Source organism: Polistes canadensis, unplaced genomic scaffold (assembly GCF_001313835.1).
Source record: "Polistes canadensis isolate GaletaPanama2010 unplaced genomic scaffold, ASM131383v1 scaffold_153, whole genome shotgun sequence".
Classification (NCBI taxonomy): Eukaryota; Metazoa; Arthropoda; class Insecta; order Hymenoptera; family Vespidae; genus Polistes; species Polistes canadensis.
In genome coordinates, this window is record NW_014569700.1 from 289,683 (window position 1) to 304,682 (window position 15,000).

The 15,000-nt window shown below is 28.2% G+C and overlaps 4 protein-coding genes across 8 annotated transcripts; 2 read left to right on the forward strand and 2 right to left on the reverse strand.

The window, feature by feature from the left end:
* Positions 1-63: 63 nt before the first annotated feature.
* On the reverse strand, positions 64-4,019 carry LOC106788773 (transmembrane protein 184B). 3 transcript variants are annotated; one of them, XM_014752331.1, is made up of 6 exons: positions 3,797-4,018; positions 2,841-3,049; positions 2,175-2,769; positions 1,843-2,084; positions 1,681-1,765; positions 64-258 (listed from the first exon to the last, which is right to left on the reverse strand). In XM_014752331.1, the coding sequence occupies exons 2-6, from the start codon at positions 3,039-3,041 to the stop codon at positions 83-85; spliced, it is 1,299 nt and encodes a 432-aa protein (XP_014607817.1). In that variant the 5' UTR covers positions 3,042-3,049; positions 3,797-4,018; the 3' UTR covers positions 64-82. The 3 variants fall into 3 exon arrangements, with proteins under 3 accessions (XP_014607817.1, XP_014607818.1, XP_014607819.1); XM_014752333.1 differs by lacking the exon at positions 64-258 and adding an exon at positions 729-1,136 and having other exon boundaries at positions 3,797-4,019; XM_014752332.1 differs by lacking the exon at positions 3,797-4,018 and having other exon boundaries at positions 2,841-3,767.
* Positions 4,020-4,266: 247 nt separating this feature from the next.
* On the forward strand, positions 4,267-6,549 carry LOC106788775 (syntaxin-8). Its single transcript, XM_014752334.1, has 5 exons — positions 4,267-4,749; positions 4,877-5,071; positions 5,357-5,610; positions 5,709-5,801; positions 5,890-6,549. Exons 1-5 carry the CDS (start codon positions 4,715-4,717, stop codon positions 6,054-6,056), a joined length of 744 nt encoding a protein of 247 aa, XP_014607820.1. The 5' UTR covers positions 4,267-4,714; the 3' UTR covers positions 6,057-6,549.
* LOC106788772 (organellar oligopeptidase A, chloroplastic/mitochondrial) lies at positions 6,539-9,755 on the reverse strand. Of its 2 annotated transcripts, none has more exons than XM_014752329.1 (11): positions 9,562-9,755; positions 9,248-9,408; positions 8,731-9,116; positions 8,518-8,674; positions 8,214-8,447; positions 8,011-8,137; positions 7,528-7,912; positions 7,325-7,437; positions 7,093-7,260; positions 6,884-7,015; positions 6,539-6,801 (listed from the first exon to the last, which is right to left on the reverse strand). In XM_014752329.1, exons 1-11 carry the CDS (start codon positions 9,645-9,647, stop codon positions 6,579-6,581), a joined length of 2,172 nt encoding a protein of 723 aa, XP_014607815.1. In that variant the 5' UTR covers positions 9,648-9,755; the 3' UTR covers positions 6,539-6,578. The 2 variants fall into 2 exon arrangements, with proteins under 2 accessions (XP_014607815.1, XP_014607816.1); XM_014752330.1 differs by having other exon boundaries at positions 9,487-9,578.
* A 440-nt stretch (positions 9,756-10,195) lies between these two features.
* LOC106788780 (RCC1 and BTB domain-containing protein 1-like) lies at positions 10,196-14,706 on the forward strand. Of its 2 annotated transcripts, XM_014752343.1 has the most exons (11): positions 10,196-10,506; positions 10,687-10,889; positions 10,997-11,155; positions 11,298-11,330; positions 11,424-11,559; positions 11,654-11,781; positions 11,865-12,134; positions 12,211-12,335; positions 12,440-12,537; positions 12,624-12,754; positions 12,841-14,706. In XM_014752343.1, exons 1-11 carry the CDS (start codon positions 10,419-10,421, stop codon positions 12,979-12,981), a joined length of 1,512 nt encoding a protein of 503 aa, XP_014607829.1. In that variant the 5' UTR covers positions 10,196-10,418; the 3' UTR covers positions 12,982-14,706. The 2 variants fall into 2 exon arrangements, with proteins under 2 accessions (XP_014607829.1, XP_014607828.1); XM_014752342.1 differs by having other exon boundaries at positions 10,198-10,506; positions 11,298-11,559.
* The last annotated feature ends 294 nt before the right edge of the window (positions 14,707-15,000 follow it).

Here is a 15,000-nt window from a genome sequence, read left to right on the forward strand (position 1 = left end):
ATGTTTGGTATATATATATATATATATAATTTAATATATTTCATCTTTATAAGCTCTGCATTCAATTGATTACTTTCCATATTTATTGAAATTCATCATCGCTACTCAATAACATAGTTTTTTCATTATAATTTTGTGAGATAGTTGCAACTCGTTGATGAGAAGTATTACGTCTTTGTGGTGGTGGTACCGGCATATTTTGTGGATCATCAGGATCAAAGCTGGATACTCGCATACCACGTTGCCCCTTCGGTCCTCCTATTTGTTATATTATGTTACATATTATTACAGACATAATTATGCCTGTTTGAGTTAATGATATATTGATTAACTAATAATACATATTTTGTAAAATGTTTTTATATAAATTTCAAATTATTAATTACAATTATAATGAATATCAAACAATTTGTTCGAATACTTAAATTATTTTATATATAGCTATATTTAATTAATTTAGAAATTTTAACAGAGAAAAAATTTGCAGAAATACAATAATAACATATTCATTTGCCAGAAACATCATGCAGATTGTTGCAAAAAATTGATAATTTCAAGCTGTTACATTTATGACAAGTAAAAATAGAAAAATAGTACATTCAAATAAACTAGACGAAATTGTATGTTTGCATGCTGAATAAACTTGCACCCATATTTTCATGCCACATCTTTTATATCATCTACATCTTATTATTCTGATTTTGAATTTTATTTTTATGTTATCGAAAAAAAATTACATCAGCTATTATATATATTTTTTATTTATTTTAAAGCAACATATATATAAGTACACCAGTTTTCTAAGTGCTTTTGTGTTAAGTGCTTAAGTACTATTTTACAGAAGAGATTGTTAATCATGAAATCAATGAATCATGCCTATCTATGTATGTTGACAACGTTTTGTCACAACTAATATTTTAAGCAAAGAGAGCTGACCTTTAACTCTGTAAATAGATTTTTGTTTAAATCATTAAATAAACATATATTATCAATATAGAAAAAATGTTTTGTTATATTATATATAATATTTAATCTTCATTTAAACTTGCATAAAGCCCAATGTCCAATTTCTTGTAATTAAAAAAATGATGGCTCACTGTGTCATAGTTTTTCATACGGCAAGTTGGTATTAACGTCTGAAAAATAGCAAATAAAGTGCCATCAACAAAGCTGAATCTAAAAAATTAGCGCAAATCAAAAAGAAGCTGAAACTAGTGTTTTTATTTTATTAGCAAAATGGCATAGCATACTTTATTCCCATATTTTCCAATGAATGTTAGTTAAATATTTTATTTACATACAATATCGTTCGATATGTTTGAATGATTTCAAAAATTATTCGATGTTTAAAATATTTTTTAATTTTATAGAAAAGCTGGAATTAAATTAATGTGATGACTGCATTATTTAAGCAATATAATATTGATAATAATTTATTCCATTGGGCACGTCTTTAATTCCAACATTCACATATATCTTTTTTTCATATACATATATATGCGTATAAAATTATGCAAAATTAAAAACATAGATAAATTATGGATCATGATTTCAGATTAATCACTACATCATGCTATAAATAATCAAGGCAGTTCATATTGATAATGTTGCTTAATTAGTTGGAAATATTTTTTGAATAACACATAGTGCAATCATCTTTAGTAATAAAATATGACATACCAGAGCTGTACTGCGTATACTGTTGATACTGTGGATGAAAGTTGTGGATGGCATCAGTCATTATATCTTTTGGATTCATAGTTTCCTAAACAATTTATTAAATATATTGTTATGATAATAATCATTTTAAAAATCTATATATAATATAGTAATGTTACATACTTTCAAACTGCTACTAATACTTTGCATTGTCACACTTCTTCCTCTAGAGTCAGTTACACAACCAGCTGAATATACTTGATATGGAAATGCATAGCGCAATGCAATTGCAGCAAACAACATTTCAATGCAAATTAGAAAATTCTGATAACCAGCAGAAACTGTACCAGCGCTCGTTGACTGACCTAAGCTGTTTATTACTGGTGAAATTACATTTGCTTTTTCAAGAATGGCCAATAACACTCCTAAAAATATGAAATAACAAATAAAAATTAAAATAGTATTAATTATAATCAAATATTAACAAACAAAAAAAAAAAGAAATAAGAAATTACCTTGCCAAAATGACAGAAAAATGACACTTTTTACAGTACAAAATTTTAAAACTGGTTCAAACGGAGTTAGCAGTTCTCTTGTGGCAAAGTAAAAGAGAAAAAGTCCGTAAAGAGCAAGAGATACACTAAAATTATAAATCACTGTTATATAAATATAGCCACCATCTGGAGACCAATCTCCATCTCTATAATGGCCAAATGCTTGAAGAAATATAATGACAAAAGCCATTACAGGCTTGACCAAGCAGAATTGTAAAGTTGCTTGTTTACAAAATCTCAAGAAACCAATAGTATAAGTCTTTCCAACTAGGCAGCATGTTCCATACAAACAATTGGAACGTATTGGTTTACCCCTTATTTCGGACATAATGTTCCCTTCACCACCCAGGTACTCGTAGCATAAGGACAGAAAGTTATATATAACAAATGCTTCATAACAGTCTCGTACGGTAAAGAAATAAACATAATAGCTTTCGCTATTGAAGAATAATAGGGACACCCAAGAATACGTTGCATAAATTGGTACGATGAAGAGTATTCTGACTATCCATCGTTGTTCCGTGGGATTGGTATACCATCTTAAATGTTGATAAATCTAGGAAGATCAAAATATTTATATAAGATCTTTATATAAATCGAGTTATTTTTTCAAAGTATAAAACATACCTGTTGGCAAGTTAAAAAAAGAGCTAGCCAGACGAAAACACCGGCTATGCCTTGAGCAGCTCGAGTCTGCAAAAAAATAGGTGTCGCTTCCCTGGTTGCTTCAAAGGTATTATCGACAATGTTATTAGAGTCATTGGTCATCATATTGTCAATCACCGAGACCGCGATCGTTGATGCCTCCGTTCCGAACGTACTACTCATAGTATGATCTAGGGACGATCGATTTCATACATGTATGTCACATTTCAAGCACATATTGTTTTCGAAGAGTTTAAATGATCATCAATCGTTTAACGATTTAGCGAGAGTATATATTGGCTACGTAATAGAGAAAGAAAAAAGAGAAAGGAAAGTAATGAGAAAATGCCTCGTATATTCGCATAAGCGAGAAAGTTAAAAGGATATATCTTTCTCTCTGTGTGTGACGGAGTCGAGCGTTAAAAATCAATATTTAGAACAATACTAGATAATGATACTTCGTTTCAGCGCGCATTTTTATTTCAAGAACACACCCGTGCTCCATTTGTATATATACATAGATCGTCCTTCCAAGATCGTAGAATACAACGAAGCACGCACGCACGCACAAACCCGGATCTGAATTATGCCTGTCCGTTTTTCGTTCGCACTTGCTTCTCTCCCTCTCTCTCTCTCCCTCTCTCCCTCTCTCTGTCCACCCTTTTAAAAAGCAACCGATGCGTGCTGACCCGTCTCAGCGAGATCAAGTTTCTCAAGATTCTCTACTTCGAATTATCTTTCTCGGATCACCACATATACGAACGCGACGCGATTACTCCTATAATATTGCCTTCGGTGACCTTCCAAGAAACACGCTCGGTCCGTCTCTCTCTTTCCCTCTCTCTCTTTCTTTCTCTCACGCGCACGACAAATAAATATGCGAAAATCTTTTTTTTCCCATTTTCGATTCTCCTTATTCTCTTTCCTAGGATTTTTACCTTTCGACGATAATATCACCGAGTTTCATAGCAACGCGACATATTCAACACCTGTCTTCTTTTCCTTTCGCTTCTCACTTATTCGCGCTCATTCAGGCTAACGCTTACAGTTTACACTAGGGAATTACTTTTATCGATATATATGACAGCAATAAAAATACAACTGAATACAATTCTCTGCTCGCGGACGAGATTATGCGCATGTACTCTTTCGTCTCTGCCTTTCTCTCTCTCTCTGTTTTTATAATGATCATCTATCTGTTTCTCTTTCGCGCGATATCTAAATCTCTTTTATTCTCTCTCTCTCTCTCTCACTCTCTCTTACTTGTCAGCGTATACGCATGCGCTTGCGCATAATTGTATAAACCTTTTCCTGACCGCTTTTAATCGCGACCAATCACAGAGCAAAACGCATGCGCGTTATATGACATATCATTTTATTTGGCTTAACGCGATGAATCGCCCATGATTAGAAAATTATTTACATTATTATCGTTCGATTCCTATCTTTGTTTTATACAAAAGTATTTTGTCATATTATGATATTAAGAAAATAGAAAGAAATTTTGTGAAAAAAAGGTTGTCATAGATTAAAGGATTTGAAATTGAGTTGATATAAAGACAGATCATTATTAAGGTACAACGGTAACGTGCGTAAATAATGTGAAAGGATAACACATTTTATATAGATTGTATATTTTACTACGTGTACCACCTTGTGTGGGGGATATGACTTATGGACGAATCAAGGCTATTTGTTATGATGATATCAGCCAACGTGTCTTTCCTCTCGTCAGGTGTTCACTAGATCATTTGATCATCTTGAACATTGAATTATTAGCTATGATGAAGATATCGATGTAAATTTATATATCATAACAATTTTAGCTTATTTGAATTAAATAGAAATCTTTAAGGATGGCACTCGTTTACATAGAAGACAATGACCCTTGGTACATATGTTTATTAATTACAATGCTTCATTTATATTTATCTTTATTTTTTGTTCCTTAATGAAGAACTTCTATAGCTTGTAATTTTTGCATTTTGGAATAAAGTTTATTTTATTTTCTATATTAGGCTTGCAGAGTATGAAGCTTGTGAAAAGTTGTTCCGTGACATTATGGAGCAACTTACTGCACGTGAAAGAGAATCAGAAACATCTCAAGCATACGCAAGTTTGTCCGCAAATATACGTCTACGTATGAAACAGTATAATAGAGAGATTTATCAACTTAAAACTAAAGTCGAAGAAGCTTCTAAATCTAGAACTATGTATCCTTTTAATTTGTCATTATGTTACACATAATGTACGTTTGTTGTTACATATTTTGGCTTCATCTTTTTGAAAAGACTAGTTCCCATTTGATCATTCAAGTTAAACGACGATGAGCATGGTTATTACTTGGGTGGGTAATCGCTTAGAAACATAATGTGCTGTTGACTCCAGGGAGATATCAGGAGTGTGGGAAGGTGTATCAAGGTTTCTCAAACCTGTAAAAGGGAGAGTGTAATAAGAACAATTCACAATTATATTCCTTAAGATACCAAAATTTATAGAACTATAGAAGAAGCAGAACGCAGAACAAGACAGATCGAACAGTTACAAAGTAAAGATATCCAATTACAAAAGTTCTATGAATCCAGAACAAAATCTCTATTGTCAAATCGAAAGAGTTTATTAAAATCTGGAACATCCGCATTTGCTGATATGGGAACAACATCGTGGGCCATAGATGATGACGATGATAAACCCATAGATGTAAATATGTCAACTCAAGATCTTCAAAATTATCAAGAACAAGTCTTGCAAGGTATTGATTTATTTAATAAATTAATTGCTTTTATTACAATACTTTGTTTTCAACAAATATGTAAATGATGTAATATTAATTACATTTTTTGTTATCAGAACAAGACAAAGGATTAGAAGAATTATGCAAAGTAATAGCACGTCAAAAAGAAATAGGACAAACTATTAGCAATGAAGTGGTTCACCAAAATGGTATTAAAAATAAAGAAGCATTTACGTTAAATAATCCAATAATATTATTGATATCTATATTAATCTATTTTTTTGTTTATTTATATAGAAATAATTGATGACTTGGCTGATCATATGGATATGACTGATCAAACTTTAATTAACAGAACACGTCAAGTAGAAAGCATAAGTTATAAAGATCGTACTTGTGGTTACTGGATAATTATTATCTTACTTTTTATTAGTATTGTAGTAGTAGCTTTATTGGAAGTTTAATGGAAATTATACTTCGTAAAGAGCTGGTGTAAATACATGTATAATGCGCGTGTGTATATATATATATATATATTTAATAGTGTTGCCATACACACACACACACACACATATATATATATAAACTTATTACTTCTTGCTCTATGCTATTATTACACGTAGGATACTTTTAATTTATTAATGCAAATGTAGAACATTCTACTTTTAGCATTTAATATGTATTAAGTATTATGTGTTCCATTATATATTCTAATTAAATTTAAATTGTTTTTTCCATTGAATTTGAAATTAATTTCTTTTATCTTACAAATCGTTTGTATTTTAATATGTATTGGTGAACTTCAATTTATTATTCTATCTATTAAGTTTATGTATATATTTTTTAAGTTGTATTTGTTCTTGTATTATAAGACATGCCCAATTATCTACCTTAATTTTATTTTTGAGGAATTATGTATAATGATATTTATGTACAATATAATTGGTATGTGGAAAATCTTAAAATTTATTTACGATACTTTTTTATTACTCAGTTTTATATAATTCCAGATTTTTTAGAAGTGCTTTTGGATTTGGATCCCTTCCTCTGAATCTTCTAAAAATTTCACTAATTGGACAAGTGCTATTTAAAGATAAAAATGTTTCCTGAAATCTTTTGCAAACTTCTTCGTAACTAATTTTGTCTTCAAGAGGTATTTCTTGAAATGCTCTATATATATCTGCTGCAATCATTTGTGACCAAAGGCGACTGTAGAAAAGAAAATATACATATAATATATCACATATAAACATTTTAAATGGAAAATTAAAGTAAAAGATTATTAACTTACCAATAATAATTTGTGCTTAAACGTACAGAAAACATGGGTTTAAAAGAATAAATATATGGATCATTTGCTTCCATCGGTATTATGAAGTGTTCTTTCCATAGACGTTCCATTATATCTCTCCAAGAATCATCGCTAAATATTTAGTTAAATTCAATATTCGGTATTTTTATTTTTAATAAACATATATATGTATATAATATAAATTTTACCTTGAATATACCTCCAAGTCAAATCGTGAGAAAAGAAGTTCTGTACATAAATTATATCCTGCTAATTGTAATCTTGAATTTTTTACGACTTCAACTGCTTCTGCTGGTAAACTATCTTTTGTTTCATGATGTTCGGAAATCATTTGTAAAGTCGATGGTTCATATAACCTATTGTAAAATAATTTAAATATTAGAAAATACGCATTCGTACATAGACATAATACAAACATACCAATTCTCAAGAAAGAAATCATAAATGTAGGCTGTATCCCATTCTAAGTAAGATAGTCCAGAAATATCTGCGTAATCGGTTGTAGCTGTCATATGATGTAATGCATGACCAAACTAAATGTTAAACATAAATATAACGTAGAACGTGCTTGTTTTACTTAAACAACAATTATTTTTATCTTATTATAAAATAATTAATTTTACCTTTTGAAATAGTATTCGCACGTTTTCAAGTGAAAGTAACGAAGGTTTTCCATTCATTGGACGTTGAAAATTAAATATTAAGGAACACATTGGTTTTGTGTCCAAACATTTACTTCTATTTTTTATTATTATTACCCATCCAGAGTTTTGATCTCTATGAGGTTTTTCGTCACCTCTTACATAGGGATCTAAATAAAAACTTGCTATCGGTTCTTTACTTGATATATTTGTATTAAATATATCGTAGAAAGAAACGTCTTTATGCCAAATATCTACTTTTTTATTTTCCACAATTTCTAGACCAAAATTTATTTTAAGTAAATCAAATAATCCACTTAATACCTTTGGTAATGGAAAGTAATCTTTCAACGACTCTTTTTTAAATCTGTAAGATTTTTTTTTATAATAATTTTATAATATTATAATTTACTATTTATTATAATTTATAAATTTGTATATATATCAAATATTTTGTTATATTACTCATAAAGACTGTCTTGAAATTGTCTATTCCAATATAAGATATCCCATGGCTTGAGAGAATCGGTGAATCCTTTTTCATTCGCAAATTTATTCAATTTTTCTATCTCAAGTATCTGAGCATTACGAGCTAGTAAAATATATTAGTTATTATAACTTGATAGAAAAAAAAAATGTAATTAACAAATGAAAAACTATCATCTTACCACTGTCTAATAAGATGTCAAATGTATTATTTAATTCCTCCAAACTATTAGTTATTTTTGCTATATTCATATGAGTATACGATTCATATTTGAATAAAGATGCTTGTTGCTTACGCATAGAATACATTTCCTTTAATATACTACTTGTTTGCAACATTTTTTCATCCGAAGGAGATAATAATGTAGCATTTGTTAGCCACATTTTCCAACGTAAAGATCGACTAGAACAACATTCTAAACAAATGATTTAAATTTTAAATGTTGACTTAAAAGTGATAAAAGAAAATTTATATTGTTTATTTACCTAAGAATAATTTAAGAACGTGTGGTTTCACAGTGATAGTCCAAGGACCTACATGAGGTTCTGCAGGATTTGCTGCTGTAGCTTCTAATAATTCATTGGAAAAGTCTTTGACGTTATTTTCATCTTTTATGACATGAGCATATTTTTTAGTTGCACTCTAAAAAATAATAATTTTAATATCACTTTTATTTTTCTTTATTAAAAGATATTGACCTCATATTTTTTAGTAAACTCCATTTCTTGTTGATATAGAAGTTGATAACTAGTTGTAAGCCATTCCTGTTTCTTTTTAGAAAGTTCTAATCCATTAAATCTTCCTTCAATTATATATTTATTTAATATTCTTTCTTGCTGACTTGTTAATTGAATATTGTTATTTTCTTTAGTACGTTTACAAGCTTCATAAATTGGTAAGCTACTAAATTTATTCTCTATTGCTTTCATAGTACGTATATTGATATCGGTGAAAGATTTTGTTGGTATCAAAGTTTGATTTCCATAATACAATGTTTGTGCTATACCATATGTTATTCCTAAAGGAACGTATGTTTCTTCTAAGGGTAATAAAATATCGTTGAATACGTTAACATCTTTGTTATCTGCAAAAAAAGTTGGATATTTTATAACGCATTAATATTCGTATTCTGTTTCTTGGAATAAGTAGATTTAACATTTAACTTTATTGTTATTTATAGTCGTAGAAATAAGTATAAACCATTTGCATACTAACCTTGTAGTTCTGTTTCTATTTTCTGGATTCTATTGTCACATTCTGCAACTTGTTTCCGAATTGCCACTATACATTTTTCAATAGTAATATTATTGAATTCTGGCGTTTTATTTTCTTTCAGTAAATTTTGCTGTAGACATTCTTCGCCTATTTCTGGAAGACTATAATCGAATGATCACAGAAGAGTTAAATCTTTCTTAAAGATAATTTTGTAAATAAAAATTTTAATAATTTTCTACCTTTTTATGTGAAATTTATAAATAAAATTATCTTTAACCTCTCATATAAATGATTCTCAATTTAATTTGACTTACAGTACTATGTATCCATTACGTTTTGGTATTTTAAGAACATTACTTCTTGATAAAATAAATCTCTTGACACAAAATGACAAAACCATTTCGCGCGATATTTATTGTTAATTATTTAAATCTTAATAATGCATTATTATTTAAATGCCTTGGTCTGCTCGTGGCTTTTACAAGAAAAAAGTAATTTATTTCCAACATGGGATGTGCTCGATTGGTAACAGTAGTTTAATGATTCGGACCAACCAAATTTCTAGATTGTTTTATTGTTAGACCAATCAAAATAACTAATTTGGATATTAAAGTATATGCAAAAAACAAGTATAAATTCCATTAGTTTTCATTGATTTTGCTAATGAAACGAAAGCACAATTAATTAGCAAATAAATGATAACAACATTTTAAAAAGAAGTTTCTAATTGTGAATTAAAATACGTGAATAAAATTATCAGAAGTTTGTTAAATAATTTGAAATACTTTTCATATTCATTTTTTCATATTTCATTGCATCAAGATATTATTTGTGCTAATCATATTTCAATAATATAATTATTATTCTAAAAACTTGCCATTATTTTTATTAACATTTTATCGGGCTAAAAATGTAATTTCATCAATTAAAAATATTTATTTACAATTTGTATCTCTACAATTGTTATATATTTTATATCATGGATACGTGATCAAAGAATTTTGTATAGTAAGGAATTTTCAGTTCTCATTGTATTTTGTTACTTAGAGGTTTTATCTTCCCCTTCGCAATGAATCACTGTGAAGGTTAAAGTGTTTACAAAGTGACATTATATTAAAGTTTGAGCAAAATTTTATTCGTTAACAAAAATTATATATAATACATATATATAATGTCTTCTTCTGATTTAAAGAATTGGCCAATTTTTAGCTTATTAGAAGCCAAGTTTACTGCTAATATTCGGATGGTCGTAGTATATGGTAATTGGAAATTTATTTATTTGACAGCTTTTCGACAGCTTTTCGACAACTCCGTTGTTTTGATTAGTTTAGATTAAATTAGTTTTATTAATTTAATTTTAAAGATTTAATTTTTTTTTTTTTTATTAATTTAGATATTAAAAAAAGAAAATAGATAAATAAATAAAATTTATTTTGTAGGTAATTTAGGAAATGAAGCTTTAATTGTAACAAAAGATAATATGGTGTTTGGTTTGGGATGCAACATTACTGGTTGTCTTGGAACAGGCGATGCACATAGTACTCTTCATCCTAAAAAAGTAGAAGCTCTTTGTAACAAGGGTATTAAAACTATTGCTTATGGCAGTGGTCCTCATGTATTGGCGCTTACAAACAAAGGAGAGGTACTTATATTTTTTTAATAATTATGCTTCTAAATAATATCATTTTTTATGGTCGTTCAATAATAAGCAAATAATTTATTTTCATTATTTTCTGTAATATTTTTAAGGTATATTCTTGGGGACATAATAATTTCTGTGAATTGGGTAATGGATCATCGAATCATGGATTGGCTCCGAATCATGTAGGAATGCCTTTGAGTGAAAAAGTTGTGATAGACGTTGCGTGTGGAAGTCATCATTCTCTTGCTCTAACGGATAAAGGAGAGGTAACAGAGAAACAAAAGTATATCTCGTAATCGAATAATCATCTTAGAAAGAGGAAGTATGCATAATGATATATAATATTACATAAAATAAGTTAAAAATTTATTGTAGCAAAGAATCAATTGATCGTTCACATGTGTGCAGGTTTATGCATGGGGACAAAACAACTGTGGACAAGTAGGTAGTGGACTCAGTTCTAATCAGGGTGTACCACGTAGAATAAATTCTGCTTTAACTGGTAAAAAAGTTATCTCCATTACATGTGGACAGACTTATAGTATGGCAGTTACAAATAATGGTGAAATTTATGGATGGGGTCATAACGGAGTTGGACAATTGGGAAATGGAAGTTATGCTAATCAATTGAATCCATGTAGAGTGGCAGGTTTAGTAGGAATAATTATAGGTAAATATATTATATTAGTATTATATTTTGCAATATCAAAGATTCTCATTAATAATATATCTTCTAATACAGAAGTTTCTCTTAATGATTTTAGAAAAAGTCGTCTGCGGTTATGCACATACGCTAGCGTTAAGTGACGAAGGTGTTCTTTACGTTTGGGGGAGTAATAGTTATGGTCAATTGGGTCTTGGTAATAAAACAAATACTTGTGTTCCCATGAAGGTAAAATTATGGATGATTTATTCTAAAGTAAATGTAATATTATCTAAGAAGATATTGTTTGTAACTAATTTTTTATATAATAGTTATTTGTAAAAGAAATGGGAAGAGTATCTGATGTAGCAGCATTACATTATAATCATATAAGCGTTGCAATTGGAGAAGGAAATAGAGTTTTTATGTGGGGTCAATGCCGTGGACAGAGCATTACAATACCGACACCTACTCCATTAGCAAGTTTGCATGATGCACTGGCTTGTTATGCATCACCAAGCGTAATGCATCGTCCATTATATCTTTATGCAGCAGAAGAAATAAGTATCGTAGATTGTATGAGAGAGGCATTTAATGATTCTGTATATTTCTTATTTTTATATTAAAATATATACATATTATTGGATTCCTAATTGATTAATATTAATACTATTGTAGACAACAAGCGACTTGACGATACAAGTAGATGGTAAATCTATTTATGTTCATAAGGCTGTATTAAAAATACGATGTCAATATTTTAGAACTATGTTTCAAGAGGCTTGGGCAGAAAATAGTCAAAGGTAGATTTTAATAACGAGTTATGAATTTGTTGTTGTTATATATATATATATATATATATATATGAATTCTCATTTAATTGAATTACCATGTATTATTTTTGCAGTGTTATCCAACATGATCAATTTTCTCATGACGTTTATAAGTCATTTTTGAAATATTTGTATACAGATGAAGTCGATCTTCCTCCTGAAAGTGCATTAGGTAAAAATACTTCACATGATCATTTTAAATATTCTAATGTATTATTTCACTTTATTGCATATTTTGTAATTGATTTTTGTTTCTAGAATTGTTAGACTTAGCAAATGTATATTGTGAAATGCAATTGAAAAGACGATGCGTTCAAATAATTAAACAAGGAATCACTGTTTTAAATGTGGCTTTTTTATATAGTACAGCGATCGAGTACAATGCTCAAGTAAGTCCAAGTAGATTTATTTTACGTTTGATTACGTTATTTACTTACTAATCATGACCGAAATGCTTTCTTTATTTTATCTTCAGGAGTTGGAAGAGTTTTGTTTTAAATTTGCATTAAATCATATGACTGCGGTAATACAAACACCAAATTTTGCTAAATTAGACGATATAACAGTGAAAGCATTTATAATTAAAGCTGCTAAATCAGGAGCTTTTAAAACATAAATTTTGTGATATAAAGGATCTTGTCATTACAATTGTATAAGTTATAGTGTATTAACATATTAACATAAGACAATAACCAATGCAAAATAGTCTTCTTTAGATGAAAGAAAGAAATCGTCAGACCAAACGATTATTCTGAATAATTGTTACGCGCGATCAGTTTTTTAATTTTATTACTTAAAATTAATTAAGATAAATGCGTGATGTGATTAATAACAGTCGAGAATAATTAATGTTATATTATTTCCGAGAATTTCTCATATTGTTTTTGCATAAGAGATAAGGAAGTTCTTATATTTCATATATATTCAAATATTTTTCATTTTTTAACATTTGTCTATTCTTCTGTTTTTTCTTTCAATTCTTCCAATTGTTTTATGTTAGCTTCGCTATGTATTTCATTAATGGGGCTTAAGATATTTGATTCTTTATTAGTTACATAAAGTATAAAATTTGCTAAATATCTTGTCACTTTACATACTTTCTTAGAGCCACCACTAGTAATATCGCTTATACAAACATTTTTTTTATAAATATTCTGTTACATATTTGTTTTATTGATACATGTAAATTAATAATGCTTATAGCATCAGTATCTCCTCTATTCTACAACCTATTTAATTGTTGCTCGAAAGTTGTCTTGTTAATCGCATCAACATCAATCTTAAGCCATGTTAAAAATGTTACGATTAAATTCATAACAAATTTCTCTATAGGATTTTTTTTAAGATTACGTATCCTTGATAGAAAATTAATGTCACGCAACAAATTCTGAAGTTTTTTTAAATCAGAATTTATAATTGTTTCGATCGATGAATTACAAATAATATTTTAACTTATTATAAAACATATATAACATAAATCTAACATAAATATAAGAACTGTAATTAAAATTGACTGTTATCTATCATTCTTAAAAAATAATATATAAAAATACGTAGTATAAGTTTGATTCCAAACTTTTTGGACACCCTGTCTATAAATGACTGTCATGTACATGTATTTTTATATAATATTATTCCTTTAGAGAATGATTGATAACGGTCAATTTTAATCACTGATTTATTCGGTATCTAGCACTCAAAAAATACGATAAAGAGTGTTAAATAAATATGCCTTTGGGATTTTAATTCTTTCAGCTCTCATCTTTGAAAGTATATAGTAGTTATGTCAAAAAAGTAAAAAGTAAAAATGAAACGAAATAAGAAAAAATAATCATACTGTTAGACTTAAGATCGTCATTAAAACATAATTTTATTTGTTTCTCGATTTATGAACATTTATTTCAGAGTTTGTTACAAAAAGAAATAATACTAATTAAATATTTTAAATAATCAGTTAATAAGTCAGGAAAAATTTAAGTTTGATTACACGAAGTAACATCGTTTCATACCTACATATAAAATAATTCCAATTATGTAAAATTTATTGAATGCGAATTATTTTCATATTATAAAAATAGGTGAAATAACAATTTCATTTGCTCAGATGTTTTATAGGAGACCAAGAAATCATATTAATTTGATCATTCCGATTGCAATGCATTTATAATAGATTTATACGAAAAGCACGATTAAATAAGTAACAATTATGTACAGAATGATGCAAATTATTATACAAACCAATAATATGATTTATCCATTTGTTTACTGATTACGCATACTGAATTTTCTTATTTTATATCTTTGTTTTTGTATATTATAAGAATAAATATTTTTAACGAAACAGTGTTATTTGTTATGGTAAATAAATTTTTAAAAATGTTTAACGAAGGAAATTTTTAAATAGGTACCGTCCGAGGACTTATGGAATTTGATGCGTTTTTCGTACAGTATTTTTATTACGATAATTCTCAATATATACAAGCAATCAATTTTGTTCATAGAATACGTACATATCTACTAATTTTATTAATAATAATAATCATAATAATTATAATAATAGTAATCATAATAATAACGATAATGATAATGATTATTATTATGATTATGATAATGATAATGATAATGATTATGATAA

Excerpts from the sequence above, each read along its gene's own strand:
- LOC106788772 (XM_014752329.1), bottom strand. The coding sequence starts at position 9,647 with ATGGTTTTGTCATTTTGTGTCAAGAGATTTATTTTATCAAGAAGTAAT. Across the intron at positions 9,117-9,247 it reads AATAGAAACAGAACTACAAG|ATAACAAAGATGTTAACGTA; the intron begins GTTAGTATGCAA and ends CTTTTTTTGCAG. Across the intron at positions 6,802-6,883 it reads TTAAGCACAAATTATTATTG|TCGCCTTTGGTCACAAATGA; the intron begins GTAAGTTAATAA and ends TCTTTTCTACAG.
- LOC106788773 (XM_014752331.1), bottom strand. The coding sequence starts at position 3,041 with ATGAGTAGTACGTTCGGAACGGAGGCATCAACGATCGCGGTCTCGGTG. Across the intron at positions 2,085-2,174 it reads TTTTCTGTCATTTTGGCAAG|GAGTGTTATTGGCCATTCTT; the intron begins GTAATTTCTTAT and ends TCATATTTTTAG. Across the intron at positions 259-1,680 it reads GTATACGCAGTACAGCTCTG|GAGGACCGAAGGGGCAACGT; the intron begins GTATGTCATATT and ends TATAACAAATAG.
- LOC106788780 (XM_014752342.1), top strand. The coding sequence starts at position 10,419 with ATGTCTTCTTCTGATTTAAAGAATTGGCCAATTTTTAGCTTATTAGAA. Across the intron at positions 12,538-12,623 it reads TCCTCCTGAAAGTGCATTAG|AATTGTTAGACTTAGCAAAT; the intron begins GTAAAAATACTT and ends TTTTGTTTCTAG. Across the intron at positions 12,755-12,840 it reads CGATCGAGTACAATGCTCAA|GAGTTGGAAGAGTTTTGTTT; the intron begins GTAAGTCCAAGT and ends TTTTATCTTCAG.
- LOC106788775 (XM_014752334.1), top strand. The coding sequence starts at position 4,715 with ATGGCACTCGTTTACATAGAAGACAATGACCCTTG. Across the intron at positions 5,072-5,356 it reads GCTTCTAAATCTAGAACTAT|AACTATAGAAGAAGCAGAAC; the intron begins GTATCCTTTTAA and ends CAAAATTTATAG. Across the intron at positions 5,802-5,889 it reads TGAAGTGGTTCACCAAAATG|AAATAATTGATGACTTGGCT; the intron begins GTATTAAAAATA and ends TTATTTATATAG.